The sequence below is a fragment of the Dendrobates tinctorius genome, unplaced genomic scaffold, assembly GCF_039654945.1.
Source record: "Dendrobates tinctorius isolate UK_male_01 unplaced genomic scaffold, ASM3965494v1 ptg000162l, whole genome shotgun sequence".
In the NCBI taxonomy this organism is placed as follows: domain Eukaryota; kingdom Metazoa; phylum Chordata; class Amphibia; order Anura; family Dendrobatidae; genus Dendrobates; species Dendrobates tinctorius.
Window position 1 is genome coordinate 36678720 of NW_027361829.1, and position 20790 is coordinate 36699509.

At 40.8% G+C, this 20790-nt stretch overlaps 1 protein-coding gene across 1 annotated transcript in view; it reads left to right on the plus strand.

Moving 5' to 3' along the window:
- Window positions 1-20790, plus strand: part of BMPER (BMP binding endothelial regulator) — a 495935-nt gene that overhangs the window by 351318 nt on the left and 123827 nt on the right. The window contains exon 13 of the mRNA XM_073549959.1: window positions 8847-9183. Within this exon, the coding sequence (XP_073406060.1) occupies window positions 8847-9183 (337 nt within the window). The remainder of the gene's footprint in view (window positions 1-8846; window positions 9184-20790) is intronic.

The window sequence follows — 20790 nt, forward strand, 5'->3', positions numbered from 1 at the left end:
CAAACAATTTTGCCCCTATCTACATAATGGGAAAAAGTGTGTGTGTGTGTCAAGCCCCGCCGCTCATTATGATGTTATAATGGTTGACTATGGGATGGACGACGTGTGATGGGTATATGGGCTCTGGACTATGGGATGGAGGATATGTATGACAGGTATATGGGCACGGGACTATGGGATGGAGGATGTGTGATGGGTATATGGGCACTGGACTATGGGATGGAGGATATGTATGATGGGTATATGGGCACGGGACTTTGGGATGGCGGATATGTATGATGGGTATATGGGCACAGGACTATGGGATGGAGGATATGTATGATGGGTATATGGGCATGGGACTATGAGATGAAGAATGTGTGATGGGTATAAGGGCACTCGACTATGGGATGGCGAATATGTATGATAGGTGTATGGGCATGGGACTATGGGATGGATGATGTGTGATGGGTATATGGGCATGGGACTATGGGATGGAGGATGTGTGATGGGTATATGGGCACTCGACTATGGGATGGAGGATATGTATGATGGGTATATGGGCACGGGCCTATGGACTCGTGGATATGTATGATGGGTATATGGGCACGGGACAATGGGATGGAGGATAATTATAATTTGCTGTAACTAACCACAGTTAGTTACTATGCCTGGGCAGCGCCGGGCTCTTCAGCTAGTTTGCAATATTTTGAGTAATTCATTGAAAAGAATGAAATGTATTACTTTTCTGCATGACATTTCTTCTTAGTATTTGTTAAAACAGAGGCACAGCTTAGGGTCCCGTTACATTAAGCGATGCACCAGCGATCCCAACAACGATACGACCCGGTCAGGATCGCTGGTGCATCGCTAAATGGTCGCTAGTGAGCTGCCAAACAGGCAGATCTCACTAGCGATGCAGCGGCAGTCGTTACTTACCTGTCAGACGCGGCGATGAAGACGTCCTCCCGTCTGCATCCACACGTCGCTTGTCGGCGCCAGCAGGAAGCCCAGCAGGAAGCCGACGCCGAGAAACGGCCCAGGACATTCTCGTGCGCTCAACGATAGCCAGCGGGGGAGCCGGTCGGAGGTAAGTATCACACATAGCGATATCGCTAGCAATATTGCTGCTGCATCACAAAATCGGTGACGCTTTAGCGATATTGCTAGCGATATCGCTATGTGTGAAGCCCCCTTTAATTAGAAGTTCGGTTTGATTTAATATAAGGCCCCATTGGCAGGGTAGTGATTATCACTCATCTCATTACTTGTAATAAATCCTATGCTTGAGCAAACACAAGCAAAGGGCAAAGGAAAGGGACAACAATTACAGAATCAACAATTACATCAGACAATGTGTCAAGGCCAAACGTATTCAAATTACTTCCAAGTCTCACTTGCCATCTAAAAATTAACTTTATAATGTGCCCTGAAAATGCTTTCAAAGGCATCAATCACTTTGACATGTCATTGGCAACAGAGCACATTTGTCTTGAGAGAGTGGTAACTGCTCCAAGGGCCTTATTAATTAATGAGTGATAATGGCCACCACCTCCAGAACCCTGCCAACAACTTTAATGATAATGTTTCATGAGCCTCAGTGGGATCCGCAGTGTCTTGAGTGGGATCCTTAGAGATTTGCAGAGCTGGAACACCTACAACATCCAGTATTAAAGAAACCAAGCATTTAATCTGTTTCCACTTGGACTACAGGGGATTATTCAAATATGCCCAGTGAGAGTGCTGATAGACTCCGGGATAATACTTTTTTTGTTTTTTTTTAAACATAAACAAATTAAAGGGATTATTGTGCCTTTTATCTCATAATCAGATTCAGCAGCCGAATGTTTGTTATTAGAAACAGTGTAATTTTAGTTTGGAACAATCCACATTGTCGTGCATGAGAAACATCTGTGTGTTCTGGCTTGATGTATACAGTATATGTCTTAGCCGTTCTACAAACAGATATCTGTTGGAACCTTTAAGAAAAGAATAAGTGCATGTAGAGACATTTGTAAAGACAATTTATTATTATTCACTGGCAAATTGTTAGATTTTTAAATCCTTGGTTTATTTATTTTAAAAAGATATTTGTACTGACAGCAATGTCACTGGTTCATGTGAGGACTTTGTAGAAAGAAAGACTCTGACTGAAGTTACAGCAGATACAGATCAAATAGCCATAATGGATATACAAGAAGTATTAAATCAAGTGCAGCCCGTGAAATGTTTACACAGGAATGTCATTATGTTGAGAAGTGAAGACTTGCATCACTTTACACTTCAAACTGGAGACTGAGGGTACCGTTACACTTAGCGATGCACCAGCGATCCCGACCACGATATGACGCGGTCAGGATCGCTGGTGCATCACTAAGTGGTCGCTAGTGAGCTGCCAAACAGGCAGATCTCACCATTGACATAGCAGCGGTCGGGGGTCTCTACTTACCTGTCAGACGAGGCGATGAAGATGTCCTCCCGCCCGCGTCCATGCGTTGCTCGTCGCCACAGCAGGAAGCCCAGCAGGAAGTGGCCGACGAGAAACGACCCAGGACGTTCTCACGCGATCAGCGATAATCAGCGGGGGAGCCGGTCGGAGGTAAGTATCACACATAGCGATATCGCTAGCAATATCGCTGCTGCATCACAAAACCAGTGACGTAATGTTATAGCGATATCGCTTAGTGTAATGGGCCCTTGAGCTTAATTCACATATTTAAAATCAATGATTTGTACCTTCGTCTGTTGGCAAAATGGAGAAGCATTCCTCATGTTAACAGGATATTAAAGGGAATCTATCACAAGGTTTTTGCAACCTTTACTGAGAGTAGCATAAAGGAGCGATAAAGATCCTGATTCCAGTGATGTATTACTTAGTTTACTGGTTCACAACCACAGTATTTAGATGTAGCTTGTAGCAAAGCTCAGAAAGCTAGCACTACCCATACCACAGCTTTTGTGTATATTGTCTATTGATAGTAAGCTGCTTATCAGAGGAGGGGGTGTGGTCGGACCAGCGCTCAAAGGACCTGTAGTCCAAGCAGTGATAATTTTCTGCTGATAAAATATTAATTGTACTGAATCAACAGCACACTGCCGAATAAGTGACACATCCCCGACATTTCTGTCTTAGCCCCTATCTCATGCTGTTCTCAGATTACATAAAAAAAGCTGCTGACTATACCCTTTTAGAAAAATCTGTATCAATATAGAGTGTGTGGAGATTATTAGTGCGAATAGGGATGTCCAAAGACATTAAAAGTTGTGGTTTTTTATTCAGATGGTCAGTAACCCAATACACTAGAGTTCTTTAATTATTACATTTTCTCCAATGTCCAGATTTCACTCCCCTGATTGTTAGGCATTGGGTTCTGGGCACTGCACAGCGGGAATCCCGAGCCTTGCCATTATTGGTCTTCTTATTCCTCTCCGGCCGCAGTGGAGCCTGCTCAGCAGACTCCACGATCCCGGCGTCCTGCCCATACCAGTATTGTGGGTTCGGTTGCTGCTGCCACCTCTGGTCCAGTCATGGCATTGTAGCCTGGCCAGCAGCAAAAGACTCCAGAGTCTAAGTCTTTTCAGTCCACTGAGCATGCTCATGAGATGATCTCCCATTTGGGATCGGGAGTCACATGCTTAGGTCCTTCTCCAGTTCTGATTGGCCAATCAGGAGGATCAGGAACGTTCCGGAAGAGCATGGCTATAAAAGGTTCGCATGGCCGCCCCGCCATGCCCTATGATAGACTCTGAGGCTATAGTACTTAGTGTATGTGTGATGATGGATGAATGAGCCTGGTGACTGACGCATTATAATTCCCCCTCCTTGGATATTACGCATGAGTTAGGGTTAGGAATTAGAGTCAGCCCAGCAGCTCTGACACTGCATAGCGCCGCAGTGTTCTTCATCGTCTTCCTCCAGCGCCTCGGGCGTCGGTCAGTATAGGCCTCCTGGACCACTGCTACCGCAGAGTCCACCTAAGTAACGCCGTGCGCCTTAGGGGCGCTCTCCAGCTCAGTTGTTAGGCTGGTTAGTGGCATCCGTCAGGGCAGACATTGCACCCATACTAAGCGGTGGTTCACACTACCGTGACCTGTGACGTTAACAGGTTGCAGTTGTTCGCGGCTGGTACGTGTTTCGTGAAGTATAGGGGTTCGTGCCTGCTAACACCGGTTCAGTGGTTATCCACCGGTGTCCGGCTTTCTTCTACAACCCGCTCCCTCATTGTTCAGCTGCAGTTGGTCACCTCTGCTCGGTTGGCCCGGGCTGCGAACGCACCTCATATATTATTTCATCTTTATTTATTTGGTGCGTTCCGCCAGCCTATAACACCTGTTACTATGTTGGAAGCTTTACTTCAACATTTTTTCACCACAAGCTGAGAGCATCCTTCATTGTTTGTGTCAGCAACGTAATGAAAGGGTCTGGATCACTTGTTCAGTTTATTAGCTAAGCAATGCCCCTTCTACTTCGTAGCTAACAGATCAAGGAGTTTACTTATTGAATAAATGTCATTTTAATATTTATTTCATAAATTACTAGTACACATGAAAATAAGCAACTTTCCTGGACTAATATTTCACTTTCAATTCACGGGTAAAATTTATGAAGTCAGATTTTCCTATTACTGAGATAAGAGAAGACAGCTGCTGCTCATATGATTCTATGGTGAGAGGGGAGAAGGAGAAGCTAAAGGCAGACACAGAAATTCTGCTGCAAGTTCTCCTGAAAGGACAGTTGCAGAACCCCATAGAACTTTATGAGCACAAACTGCCATGTCCTTTCTCAGAAATGGTATACTATGTATTGACTGAATTTACCTGTGGATTGAGAATTTTGAGAATGAACGATAAGCTCAGGAGAAGAAAGTATCACCTTTTTCTAATGAGATATATTATAAAGTTCCTTATTTTCATATGTAGTGTTGATCTATGAAAAAAAAAATTATATCGATGGTTACTCTTTTGGTAAGGGTCTGAAATAACTAACTGAGCCACACAATAAGCCTCTGTTATAAAGTCACTAACCCAATGAGCAAGAGGAAGCTCTCTGCCTTTGAATGAAAGCTAACAGGCTGAGAGGGGTCCTAAATCAGGACTGTGGTGCAGAGTCCTTAATTAATGTCCAATAGTAAGCTTATTTTCTAGTTGGTAAACATGCAAACAACCTTTTATATCACCGGACATATTATTTTAAAGGGGACATGTCACTAAGTCAAAAGTGGCCAGTTTTTGCATTTATTTATCCCCTTTGCTCCCCTGAGTATTCTGCAGACATTTGCCATATGGTTTTAGAGATATGGGTCTTTTTATTCATAGCCAAGGGGGCGTTGCTTACAGGTTAATTAGGCAGACGAGCCTAAAGACTTACCCCAGAGAATCCTGTGATCAATAACCCATTGGTAAAGACCATAAAAATTGGCAGAAAGTAAAAAGGCCAATATCTCTGAAACAGTATGGCAGGTTTAAAAAAAAAGAAAACCTTCAACAGCGAAAATCAAGTAAGAGCAAAAACGGACCTCTTTTGACCTGCAGACAAGTACTATTTAGATGGACTACATAACTAATATACATATCAATATAAGAAAGGGATTTGAACAATAGGAGTATGAAAGCTGCATAATGCCCTATTTCAAAAAGTAGTACGGTAATAGAAAACGACAAAGTTACCGTATATTGAAAAGAAGGCTGGATGCTTATCAAATGACAAATAGCATTGAGGGATATAATTGAAGGAATGAATGATTCGAAGAAGGGTGAATTTGAAATATATGTATAAAGCGTATATAGCAAATCTGAAATCTGCCACAATGTTTGCTGCAAGTGACAAAGGAGGGACACTATGACACCGTGACCACTGATGTTCTACAATCTTGGTCAGCTACCTGGCATGAACACAAGGCATTTTCTAATTTGGCCTTAAGCATGCATTACATTAGTTTATTTGCTTTGGCAGCAGCTCCTTGGCACTGGTTGCTCCACTAACTTACATGTATATAGTCTCATAATATGTCTAAGAAATGTTATCAGTTAATTCTAGTTTTGCACAGTGTTTTACTTTAAAAAGTATTGTGGACATATATCAGGATTTAAGTTCATAAACCTTTATCCACTCATAACATAAATTTTTACTCTACAGGCCATTTTTTACTCCAAAGTACCTTTCGTGTGTTTGTGTCTCAGTATTCCCATCCTGTGTACTGCGGTTTCTCATTGAACAATATTAATTTTGTTAAAAAAAAAAATTAAAAATTCTGCAATAATAGACATAACAAGAGGCAGTTAATCTGGTTACAAAGGTTAATAAAAATGGTTCCTTTATACAACAATGCTGATACTGCAGAATGGGTATTTATTTTTCTGCATATTTTAATAGTTTTACTTCTCATTGTGTAGCAACTTCGAAATAATGATGACTTTCTTATGTTTCTTATGTTTTTAGCACCTTTATAAAATTATATATTGCATGTAGCATAATACTTCAGTTATTTTATAATATTAAGTCATAAAATTTGCTCTCAAACTAAGTAACACTTAAAAAAATGTAGGAATTGGTTTCCTTTAAGAAAACATTCAAATTTAGGTTAGTTTCATTTCCTTGGTGTCCGCCATAAGTAAGTTAGATGGTTTAAATTATAGGGTTGTTCCACTACATTAACATTGATGACCAATTAATAAGATGGGTCATCAATATCAGATTGATTGGGGTCCGAATGACAGGTCCGACACAGATCAGCTGTTCTCGGTGCCGTTGGCGGCTGCATGTGAGCAGATTCGGTATTGTTCATTCATTTGAATAGGAGTGGATGTGAAGTCTTCAGCAGCAGCAAATAAATGATTAACAGAGCTGTGCTGTTCAGATTCTTCAACTGTTAGTGACAGATCTTAGGAGCCTTTCTGCAGTACCTGGCAGAGGTGAATAAACCGTTGACAGAGTTGTGTTCACCATTGCTTGCACCTGGCTTCCTGAGGACAGAGATCGATAGGAGTGTATGGGGTTGGACCGCCACCGATAAGATAGTGTAGCTGCTTTTAACAATCCTTTTTGGCAATTTTCAAAGGACAGTAAGCTGATCACAGGTTGGCCTACTGCTTCCACCAAAAGCGATGGTTTGATTTTTCTGGGGAACCTGGCAACAAGTATTTCTTTCTCTTTTGCGTCTTTTTCGGAGTAGCGAAGCATTGCACAATGCCTATTAAAATCAATAACTATTTTTATAATATAAAGATCAAGTAGATTTGGCATAATGAAATCTATTTATTACGGTATATCCCTCTATTATTTTTTTTTACCAAATAAGAATAGAAAATAATGCTTAATTATTGTCAAAAACCTAGGCCAGATTTTCTTACAGACTTACGAGCCAAGCACTGTGCATGAACTTACAAAGCTAGAAAATTACAATCATATTTTCTTCTTTTGTGTTGTCAGATTCTTCGGCAGCCATCAAACCACTTCTGTTCTTCACAAGTAGTGACAAAGCTACAGCCACAAATAACACACTTGCTCTATTAAATAAATGAATCTAATTGAATGCAGTCTCTTTGAGAGTGTAGTTCACACATCATGCTTACTATTGATGCGCATATTTTCTGCATTCACATTCAGATTTAAGATATGCATCCAATAATTTTCAATGATCACAGCAGGACATTTACCAGGAAGGGTGACAACAAGAGATGTGTGAATACATTTAAGTGTAATTGAATTTTCTCAAATATTACAAAGATTTGCGTTCACCAAAATGCAGATTTTTTTTTAATTTCACTTTCTCAGGAATTCAGCAAAATTGTAGCCACTAGTTGCCATTTTTCTAAACCGTAAAGGACCATCTTAAGGTTAAAAATTAAAAAAAAATGTTATACTCAACTTACTACTTACATATCTGGTTTCTCCACTCTTCACCGTCACCCTTCCAGTTTCATTGCATCATCTTCCTGTTGCTGCGAGTGCTGAAATCCCCACGTATGTTCAAAGTCACATAGTGACAACATGAGGATTTCTGCGCTTGCGGTGGTGAATAGAATATGCGGCCAGGACCGTATGGTTGACAGTGAGGATTAAGCCCCCATCACACATAGCGATCTTGCTAGCGAGATCGCTGCTGAGTCACAAGTTTAATCTAAGGTAAGGTAGCAAAGGTAAGGTAAGCAGGCAAATTCATACTTTGTCTGATCCGCCCACCTCTATTGATAACTGCTAGATCATTGTCATACAGACTACCCTTTCTGTAATCTGCTATCTTGGTCAGTCCCATAGACTTTGAATAAAGTAGCATCAGATATTCATGACCCCCACCCTAGATGACACAGGAACTCCACTATGGTGATTAGAGGGGATTTCAGTGTGCGTATTCCCAGCAATCTAGCAGGTATCAGCTATTATTCAGATAAATAATAATAACTTATTATAATTAGAACATCAGAAAAAAAGATATATGAGATTATAAGAAAGGTCTGGGCTTTTGTTCAGACGCTGCCACACAAGGGCTCCAGTTGGTATTGGACTATTAAAATTACAAAACTGAGCTGCGATCCTAGATACAACCAATAGACTCAAACAGCTGTGCTTCAAGAAAAGAACATTTTTTTCCTAATCTCAATTACCGTAACTTCTTTATTTCATTGCATAAAAGGTCAATTTATACTGTATGTTCAATATTTTGACATTGTGGGTTTATAATAACAACAAAAAATTAGGAGAATATACATCTGTACCACGCAGGACACTGAATCATGAGATAATACACAGCTAAAGATCTGATGACTACAGATTTATTTGTTGTGTTTCGTTATTTCTGGATTTTTTCTTAATAGTATCATGATATACATATAAAATATGCGCATTACTTATGTTTTTCTATATTCAGGTTTGGAAATCTCTTGGGATGGAGACAGTTTTGTGGAAGTAATGGCAGCCCCTCATCTCAAAGGGAAGTTATGTGGTCTTTGTGGTAACTACAATGGACATAAGCGAGATGATCTCATAGGAAGCGATGGGAACTTCAAGTTTGATGTGGATGATTTTGGTGATTCATGGAGAGTGGAATCTAATGAATTCTGTAACCGCCCTCGTAGGAAGACTTTACCAGAGTTATGTCAAGGGACAGTTAAGGTGAAACTCAGAGCTCACAGGGAATGTCAGAGGTTAAAGTCCTGGGATTTTCAAAGCTGCCATTCAACAGTTGACTACGCCATGTTCTATCGGTAAGTTGCATATACCCTTACTTTTTTCTCTTGTATATGACTTTTAATGTTGCTAATAATTTCTGTTATGGGGTACCTTATTCTTATGTAAACCTTGGCTCCTGCAGAACTTTTGTAAGAAAGAATGAGCACTAATCAGTCAACAAGTGATTGCTTCAGGAACTTCTTGCACCAACTGAACTGTGATAGATTATTCCTGCAAGAATAGATGTTAAAGGGAACCTATCATATCCCCAAGCTCTAATAACCTGCAGCCATACTGTTAATCTGCAGGTTAAAAGAATTACAAAGCCATCCAGCCATCTTACTGAAAGAGCGGTCACTAGGGGAAAATGAACTCTATTCCTTTTGGGAGCTGCTGGCTTTCAGTCATTGAGGCGTGCAGCTACAGTCACCGCTCAGTAGATAGTGAGTGATGGCTCTAAGCACACCCAGGCATGTTAATTAACAGCTCTCTCTGCAGCATATCCATTCATATTGGGCTGTCAATCAAAATTCTGGTGCATGCTTCCAGACGCCGCCTACAGTGGCAGTGAGCAATGACTAGCTTCATGCCTCTGGGACTGAAAGCTGGCAACTCCTGGGAGGAATAAAGTTAATTTTCTCCCAGTGGCCAGCCTTCCAGTAACATGGCCGTGCTTTCAATAATTCAGTCAGACAGCATTATAATGCTATTAACCTGCAGATTAACCATATATCTGCAGGTTTATAGTGTCTGACATGACAGGTTTCCTTTAAGCACTTTGGACAATTTATCTGTTAATCTCACAATTATACAGATAAGGATACACCAATGGAAAATCTCCCAAGTAAATTCTAATATGCACATGAACTTTAATTGGTAAATGTTTGCCAAAATTATATCCTTCTTCCATACAGATAGTGAAATATGATGGAATTCTGTAGTTTTAACTGTCGTAAAAAGCCTAATCAAGCATAGATTTCATTTCAGCTATACAGAAAGAAAATGCATACCCAGTTTCATGTAACTTTGTGATCGCAATCACACACATACCCATTTTGAGAATAATGACAAGCCTGTGCCAGAAATCATTCATATAATCATAATAAACTATGACACTTTTTTTATTTGGGGTTTTGTATGAGAATGATGTTTTTCTTTAGATCCAGGCAAAACCTAGCCCTTTGGTGAGTAGCACAATCATTAGGTGGCTTTCTTTTCAAACATCTATCATTCTTTATTAATTTCAGAACTTTTCCTGCACGAGTTTTCATGGCCGGTATTGTGCTTACACCATGAAGTCCTAAACCCTCCTTCAAAATCCATGTTCTGTCTGAGAAAAACTGTTTGAAATAGGATTTTGGTGTGTCCACGAAGCATTCATGGCTTCCATTACTAGGCAGATTTCCACAAGTCTTGTGTTGACTTTAGAGATGAAAATGTTCATATCGTAATAATTCACCTCAAAAACATTCAGTAGAGTATCACGTTGCTTTTAGGACCTATAGTTATATATTACATCACTTTCCCAAGGAATACTTCCTTGTTTTCACATTAATCTTACTTGGCCACTGACTTACGAGATTTTCATCATTGGCACAATCTAGTTTTTCCTTTATTGCCATAAAAAAGACATGCTTAGCTTTCTTGGAGCAAAATAATGATGGGTAGATGAAAGAATGAAAGCCGTTATGGTTTTTCAATGCCACAGGATATAAGTGGAACGTGCTATAAAAAAGCAGTATAATACTGACATTATAACAAATACTACAACTCATAACATTATCCAAACTTTTAATGAAATGCTAGGTTTCTGTCAGTGGTACCATTTGATTAATGCTATTTGTTTAACTGCTTTGGAAAAGAAAATGTCTCAGGTTTATTTAGCTCCGTTTGGTAACAAGTACCAGTCCTTCCAAAACACGCGCAGTACTGCAGTCCAATTACTTCATGTACGTCTATTTCCTTACTGAAGCTTGCTTCTGGTAAACCTCCGAGTATTAGAGGAGACAGCATCATTTATGCTGTACTAGGTTTCATAGACAATTCTTCTAAGTAATATATTCCAATTAAACATTTTAGCAGGACTAAACAATGATGGCCTAACATAGTTGTTTTGTAGGTCGGAGTCTGACCACCTAGACCACCCATTCATGAGAATTAAAGATGGCACAGTAGCTCATCTGTAAGAGGTTATCTATTATACTGTTAATTGACACTTATTTATCCTAATATGTAAAAATGTACAGAATGTCTATGTATAGTCCTCAATGCTGGTAAGATCTATTCTGTGCGCTGCCGTCCTGGTGAGTTTATGGTATGCATGTGTTCTATAGCATAAAGTGTGAGCCACTAATGGGAGAGCTAAAAGATTCAACTGTATCCTAGATGCTTAAAGGTGTATTAAACTTTTTAAAATGTATAAAAGTATATTTTGTAGTTCAGTGGGGAGCCATGTCCTGAGACTGTACAAGTTCCTCAAACTTCTAAGCTGCAGTGCTCAGCTAATCCATGACCATGCACACAGCAGTGTATTGACCTATTGACTTTCTATTTTACCCCTGTACCGCTGTACCAACATTCATTATTATGTTTTATCTAGTGAAGTGGATACATAAAACCTTTGGTCCTGATGAGCAGGTCTCACTTGCCACGGACAGGTGGTGCTGGTGCAGCAGGGCAGATGAGCTAGTAATGCAGTACTGGAGATTTAGATGAGCTGCTGTAGTGAAACTGGAATAGGAGAATTGGAGGTAGTAGAATTGAACAGAAATTCTGCATTAGTGGACACTTAAATGTAGCAGACTTGTGCAGTGGTATTTCAGTAGTGAAAACCTGGATTTAGCTGCCTAGTAATGGAGACTTAGCAAGAATGCCGACTACTTTTATACTCAGGCAGCATCCTGCCACCTGAGTCAGCATTGAAGAGGACCTGTCTCCAAGTCAAAAGTAGCAAGATTTTCTATTATTTTATTTCAGCAGCTCTCCTGATCATTCTGGTTTTGTGTTGTTTAAATCCACCAAATGGTTTAATAGATATGAGCCTTTACATTTAGTGCTAATTTTTATGATCTTTGCTAGTGATGAGCGAACATACTTGTATAAAATATGTGAGTCCCTGTGGCTCATGTTTTGGCGCTAGACAGCAGCAACACATATGGGGATTGCCTGACAAATGGGCACTCCATGTATGTGTTTTGTGGCTGTCTACCACCAATGCAGCCGCAGGGACTTGAATATATTATACGAACATGACCAAGAAACTCGCATAACATCCGAACATGCTGGTATAACACTTTATCCGAGCATGTTCGCTCATCACTAATCTTTACCAAGGGTGCGTTGTACACAGGGTATTATACAGAGTAGCTTAGATGTGCTCTTAGAGAATCCTGTGAGCAACGTCCACTTGGCACTAAAATAAATAACACTTATCTCTGGTACTATATGGTAGATTTAGGCTATGTTCCTACGTATGCAGAAAATTTCTGCATGAAAACCGGACTCCTTCCCAGAAAACTCGCGTTTTTTCCTGCCTTTTTTTGCGCGTTTTCCGTGCCTTTTTTGCGCAAAAAACGTGCTTTTTTTATGCGCTTTTTCAGTGCGACTCCAGATACATAGAAGATAGCTAAAAACGCGGACCTTTCCACAAAATTAATGAGCATGCTGCGTTTTTTTCCGCAAAGCGTTTTTTTGCAGGAAAAACTGCATCAATATGCACAAAAAGTGCAAAATGCATTAAAATGAATGGGATGCTTCTTTTGAGCAATTTTTAAGCATTTTTGCTGGTAAAAATGCTTAAAAAACACGCTTACGTGGGCACACAGCCTAAAAGAGAAGAAAAAATTGAATATTCTGTGGACCAGCAGGAATAAATTAAGAGCCAAAACTGATCACTTTTTTCCTGGTGAGAGGTCCTCTTTAAATGACACTCCACCATGACAATTTTGAGACAACCCAAAGAAATGATAAAGAGGATCCAGGTGATAGAGAGGCACGAAGCAGCACTCAACAATGGAACCAAGGATAGGTGGGGAACACGTAAAGCATAACCGCCGTTATCATTTTTACTTCACAATTCAATAGTGCACATGAAAATAAGAAATTTTGTAATATATCTTATCAGATAAATTAGCTTCTTTCTCTGCCAGAATTGATTGGTCATTATCAAACTTCTCAATTTGGAGTTAAAATTTGTATTTAGTGAAGACAGACTCTCCCATTACTGAGATAGGAGATGGCGACTGCTACGGATACACTTATAGATAGATGATAGGAGGGAGGAACTAGAGGCACTGATAAGATACATAGAATCTTATCAGTGCCAACTGCTACCTCCTATCTCAGTAATGGAAAGTCTGTCTTCACTGAATACAAATTTTAACTCAAAATTGAGAAGTATGATAATGACTAATCAATTCTGGCAGATTTCTCTGAGATATATTAAACAGTTGAATATTTTCATGTGCACTATTAATTTATGAAATATAAATTATGACAATGGTTACTCTTAAGTATTAGCTGAACCACTGTGCCCCATGGGGGTTTTAGCACCCAGACTCCCACGATCTATAGTGCTTTTAAGAGATTACAAGACACCATAACAAACATCAAATCTAAGCTAAGGGCCCATCACACATAGCAATATCGCTATAACGTCACTGGTTTTGTGACGCAGCAGCGATATCGCTAGCGATATCGCTATGTGTGATACTTACCTCCGACCGGCTCCCCCGCTGATTGGCCTGGGCCGTTTCTCATCGTCAGCTTCCTGCTGGGCTTCCTGCTGTGGAGACGAGCGACTGGTGGACACGGGTGGAGGACGTCTTCATCACCTCGTCTGACAGGTAAGTAGCGACCCCCGACCCCTGCTATGTCGCTGGTGAGATCTGCCTGTGTGGCAGCTCACTAGCGACCACTTAGCGATGCACCAGCGATCCTGACCGCGTCATATCGTTGTCGGGATCACTGGTGCATCGCTAAGTGTGACGGTACCTTTACAGTATAATTTACGGTCACTTGCATGAGAGTAGAGCAAAAAAACAACAAAAGCAGGCAAAAAAAGAAAATGTACAATGAATAAACCGAGCAGGTAGCAGGTAGTAACTAACACATTTTTTAAAGAGTTTTAAAAAATACAACTCAAGATCCCTTCTTCTAGCACAGCAGAGAGCCACTAAGAAACAGTAATTTCTATGAGGGATGTTTTTAGTGATATCCCGAGCAGGTAACTCTATGTAGAAAACTCACAATCTCTCCAGTTTGATATTAAGGCTATGTTCACACTGTGCTTTTTTGTTGCTTTTATTTTTTTTACTGCAAATTAAAAGCTGCATTTTATATTTCCTGCAAAAGCTATGAAATTTCAGAAATCTAATTCACGTATGTTTTTTTTTTTTCTGACTTAACTGGAAAACTGCTATGTTTTTTAAAGGGAACCTGTCAACCCCCCCAGGCGTTTTTAAGTAAAAGAGCCACCTTGTGCATCACTAATGCTGCATTCTGTCAAGGTGGCTCTTTCACACTGCGGGGCTGAGAATCTTGGGCATGCGCAGTAGTTCTCTGCGGCTCTCATGCCAATATTCCCAGGCCCGCAGTGTGAATAAATCATAAGCGACTGCGGGGTGGGATCTCTGGCAGCGTGTCCATACAGGTGCGATAGCCAGGCCATGAAGTGATGTGAGAGAACGGGCAGCGCTAACTGAGCATGCCCAAGAAAATATATTACAGTGCAGGCGCCAGCATTTGAATTGAACACAGAGGAGGCGGAGCAAAGACTTAAGGAGGAAATGAATGATGGATGCGAAGCATTGGTGTCAGAGGGGGAAAGACCTGCCCCCCGGTCAAAATTCTGGTATGTCTGACTAATTTTAAAACCGCTTATTTCGGCGGTGGAAGGGACGCTAAATAAAAGAGCCACCTTGACAGAATGCAGTATTAGTGCTGCACAAGGTGGCTCTTTTACGTGTCAGGGTTTCCTGCTTTTTTGGTGCAGAAAACTCAGGAACAACAGGCACTAAACTGTATCAGCATGCATAAGATACAAATGTACCTGAAAAATGTAGCAAAAAAAATGCATTAAAAAACACAGCAAAGCCTGCTTTTTTAAGCAACTTGTTTTCTGTCAAGAGTATAGGTTTTGTATTGAGAAAAAAAAACACAGCAAAAATGCAACGTGTGAACATAGCCTAATTGTTTCACTGTTGTATTGTGTTCAGCAGTGGTTGGGTTATTATCAGCTGCACCTGAAAACCTGTCATATACTGTAGGTCTACTCCTAGATTACTGTCCTAGTGTGTAACACATACCGGCCCTCATAGGCAACAATGACTTCATGTGAACACGTTTAGTGCTGTAATTCACACACGTAATGTTTTAGTAGACACAGGGGAAGTGTAGAAACAGCTGCTGTATTTTTTGTCTGAGATTACATTTCTCCAATGTAATACTTGTGAAGATGTTCTACAAGTTTTTACATTATCACCATATGGGAGCAGATAGTTAAATGTGAGTGAGCATTAAAGGAAACAGTCTTGACAGATGTGGATGCTTAAGACACATCCTGACAATGAATGTTGTATCTACTGTGAATCATATCGTATCAATTAGAGCAAAAAATGATGTTAAGAAAACATACCACCATGCTTTGCCCTCCTACTAGGTAACATCACATGGTATGATAAGAATGTGCAATGTACAACCATATAAGAGGATGTTTCCAACTATCCACAAATGTTATATTCAGTATCTTGACGCTTCCTGCTAACTAATGGATTAATAACAAGAAAACTTGATCACAAACTGAGTTTCAACGTGACCGTTCCTCAGATTTACAGACGAGTAAACTAATCTCATTTTTACTTAAGTTAATACATCTTTTATGTTTTTGCATTTTTTTAATTAACAACCATTCAAAAAATAATAAATAAATGAACAGGGAATAGTCAGGTAAGCACTACTCAGAGTGCTCTGATGCTACAATAAATATGGCCAACCGCCCACTATGTTAACCAAGTAAAGTGCTAGTGCTACAATATATATGGCAGTCAGCTCACAGACTTACATAGAATATGAAGTCACGCTGCCCCAGCCTGCCACCCCTACGCGCGTTGCGCCACAGCTTCTTCAGGAAGCATAGAGCCATATATAGTAGCTCTAGCGAACTTTACTTAGTGGGTGGTTGGCCATATTTAATGTAGAATTAGAGCACTCTGAGTAGTGTTTACCTGACTATTCCCTGTTCATTTATTTATTTATTATTTTTTGAATGGTTTTTAATTGGACTGGGAGGTGTCTCGTTCTATAGGCTACATTGCGTCTATTTTTCGGCTATTTTTATGTGTTACATATGATGTACTTATTGTTTATTTCTGCCCTGTGTCACCTGCTTTGGCAGTGTTGCTCTGTTTTTTCTAATTTAATAAAATGTATTTTAGCCTTTAAAACTCATATTTTTCCAGTGTGATTTGATTGAGTCACAGGAATTTTTTGTGGTTGCATTGTGCAGTAAGTTGTTATTCTGAAGAGGTGTGGCAGTGAAATTGAATATTTCAATTGAAAATAGCATAAGATTCAACCGACACTATCAAAAAAATCTCGTTCTCTGTTAACTGGGACACACCCCATGACTAATGGGATCTCGTGGTGCTCAACTCTGAGAAATGAATTGCAATAGTCTTCATAGAGATAAGAAAAAGTGGCAACAGGTCCTACCTGAAGCGTTAGTAGTATGTGAAATGGCCATCATCCTCATTGCTACCCTCACCCTCCTGCAGCTAGTTTTTAATTAAGGATTGATTTTATGGGATGGTGAGTGCCACTCTTTTCCTTATCTTCATGAAGACTGGAAATTGAACATTTGTTGTCAGGTTACCCAATAAATTGTAGCTTAACATTTAAAGGGGTTCTCTTGTCTTAAACTACAAGTCTGCAGTCACTCTTTGTGAATCCTCACATTGTGTGCATGACCCGCTTTGAGGATTTTCCCGTGATTTTGTCAGGAGCAGTAGTCATGGGATTGCAACTCCAAGCCATATTCCAACTAGATGGCCGGGGCCTCTCTCAATGCAAGTGTATTAAGTCAGGCTGGAAACAGTCTAGTCAGGATGGATATTCTTCATCAGGTTAGGAAAAGCATCAGATGTTTCTCTTGTCCTGATGAAGAAGTCTATAATACTTCGAAAAGCGTTGACTAAATGAAGAAAAAACGCATGTACTTTCTGTCTGGGTTTGGATCTATTATATGCAATACCAGGAGCGCAGATTATCCCAAAATCTCCTTATCCGCGATGATGTTGAGGTCATAGCTCTGTGTGGGCCACAAAATTGCAAGAATGCAATTGTTTGTAATATCTTTGTATATTGAAACAGAAAGATTTCCACTTCACTAAGCCAATACCTGATAAACAGTCTTTTAGCATTATTGGTACTTCACCAAACTTTGCAGTTGGTACATTGCCATTATTCAGATAATTTTCTTTTAGACTTCATCAAATCCAATCTTGTCTATCAGAGTGCCAGCTAGAGAAGTATGATTTATCACTTCAAGGAAAATGTTTCCATTGCTCCAAAATCCTTGGAAAACCATGCTATGAAGCTCCCAGTTCACACTTTTAGTGTTGATGTTGATGTCAGAGGAGGTGTGGAGCTCTGCAGTTATTTATCTAGTCAGTGAAGCTTTGGTGCATTTTACACATAAGATTCGTCAGCACTCAGTGACCCCCGCTCTGTAACTTTACGAGGTATGTCACTACATGAGTGACTTTCTGTGGTTCTTAAAAACTTTCATTTATCAATAATAACGTTCATATGGTAATATTAAGAAATATTTAGGAGGGAGGAGATTTCACAAACTGACTTGGTACACCAGTGGCACCCTATTGTTGAACCACATTGCCCTCAGTAGGGCATAACAAAGTACTATTAATGCGCATGACCCGGGAGACGCTAAAGAGCACCGATAACCTGGAAGTAAAGCCGATACATGACCATTACAGCACTGCAAAGTACGCCTGCACAGGAGCGCGATTAGGAGACATTGTGTGGATGATATAATAGAACACATCATCTACATGAAGCAGGGAAAGAGGACAGCATTTGTGCCTAGAGAGGGGGTGCAGTATCAAGATCAAAGATGTCCATCGGACTGGACTGCGCCATATGGGGGCATTATAAAAGATATTTTTGGAGCTATACACAGGGCGTTGGAGATTCATATACATCTTGCTAAAATACTCTTTAACAAGTGGAAAAGGTGGTGGCTAGAGTTGAGCGAAACGGGTCGAAAAATTTCAAAAGTCGCCGACTTTTGGCAAAGTCGGGTTTCATGAAACGAAACCCGACCCTAGGATGAGGTCGGCCACGAGGTTGGCGACTTACCCGCCAAAGTCGCGTTTCAAAAGTTTGTTTTGTGCTCTTTTTCAGCCAATCAGGATCCACGGACACTGTGGGCAACGTGATGACATAGGCAGGGGTCACCACCATCTTTCAGAAGGGCATGCAAGTGATTGGCTGGCTTTGGTGGGCGTCACAGGGGTTATAAAAGGGCGTGCAAGCCGACCGCCATCTTACTTCTGCCGATCTTAGCATAGGGAGAGGTTGCTGCTGCTGATTCTTTAGGGAGAGCTTTAGGCAGGGAAGAAGAAAAAAAAACTGCTTCTGCTGCTAGCGATTTTGCCTGTACAACACACCAGTCACTGTGTGTGCAGTGCAAGGGGAGGCTATATTGTGGTGGATCAGCGGTGTTGGTTGTTAGGCTGCCTTCTAAGGCTTCCTGACAGCTGCATTGCTGTTTACCCACTGCTCTGCAAACTGCTTTTTTAAAAGCAATCCCAATTTTTTTTTTGTCCTGCTGAGGTACTGAGCGTGCATTTTTTCACACCATACAGCGGTGTACGCTCCTCACACAGTACCGTGTAATGGCTGTTATCACAGCCACAGTGAAGCTATCTGCGTGTCACTCTGTGAGAATAAGTCGAGGACATGTTCCATTCTTACAGACCTGCACCTACTAGTTTTGTCTAGCTTTCAAACAGTTAAATATATTTGCTGTTTGATCACATTCAAAACTATAGAGAGACAGCGTGTGTCAGTCCGTATACTTAAAAAACACGGAGCTTGACAATTTTACGTACACCGGACAGCCGTGTACGTGCACGCTCCTCTCAGTACCGTGTAACGGCTTTCATCACGGCCACAGTGAAGCTATCTGTGTGTCACTCTGTGAGAATAAGTCGAGGACATGTTCCGTTCTTACGGACCTGCACCTACTAGTTTTGTCTAGCTTTCAAACAGTTAAATATATTTGCTGTTTGATCACATTCAAAACTATAGAGAGACAGCGTGTGTCAGTCCGTATACTTAAAAAACACGGAGCTTGACAATTTTACGTACACCGGACAGCCGTGTACGTGCACGCTCCTCTCAGTACCGTGTAACGGCTGTTATCACGGCCACAGTGAAGCTATCTGTGTGTCACTGTGGAAGGATAAGTGGAGGACTTGTTCCGTTCTTACAGACCTACACTCTAGGGAGATTCCTATTCTGCCCAATTCTACATACACCTTGTAGTTTGTGATACACTAGCCAATTTCTGCCTGTGACATAGCGCTCTGATATTCAGTGGGCCTCACACAATCCAAAAGTGTCCAGTGTCCACTAGTGTGTGCAGAAATTCAAAATCTCTGTGATCCTGTAGTCACTTTTTTCACACCTGTGCCATCGAGCCTGTGACATAGCGCTCTGATATTCAGTGGGTCTCACACAATCCAAAAGTGTCCAGTGTCCACTAGTGTGTGCAGAAATTCAAAATCTCCCTTATCCTGTAGTCACTTTTTTCACACCTGTGCCATCGAGCCTGTGACATAGCGCTCTGATATTGAGTGGGCCTCACACAATCCAAAAGTGTCCAGTGTCCACTAGTGTGTGCAGAAATTCAAAATCTCCCTTATCCTGTAGTCACTTTTTTCACACCTGTGCCATCGAGCCTGTGACATAGCGCTCTGATATTCAGTGGGCCTCACACAATCCAAAAGTGTCCAGTGTCCACTAGTGTGTGCAGAAATTCAAAATTTCCCTTATCCTGTAGTCACTTTTTTCACACCTGTGCCATCGAGCCTGTGACATAGCGCTCTGATATTCAGTGGGCCTCACACAATCCAAAAGTGTCCAGTGTCCACTAGTGTGTGCAGAAATTCAAAATCTCCCTTATCCTGTAGTCACTTTTTTCACACCTGTGCCATCGAGCCTGTGACATAGCGCTCTGATATTCAGTGGGCCTCACACAATCCAAAAGTGTCCAGTGTCCACTAGTGTGTGCAGAAATTCAAAATTTCCCTTATCCTGTAGTCACTTTTTTCACACCTGTGCCATCGAGCCTGTGACATAGCGCTCTGATATTCAGTGGGCCTCACACAATCCAAAAGTGTCCAGTGTCCACTAGTGTGTGCAGAAATTCAAAATCTCCCTTATCCTGTAGTCACTTTTTTCACACCTGTGCCATCGAGCCTGTGACATAGCGCTCTGATATTCAGTGGGCCTCACACAATCCAAAAGTGTCCAGTGTCCACTAGTGTGTGCAGAAATTCAAAATCTCCCTTATCCTGTAGTCACTTTTTTCACACCTGTGCCATCGAGCCTGTGACATA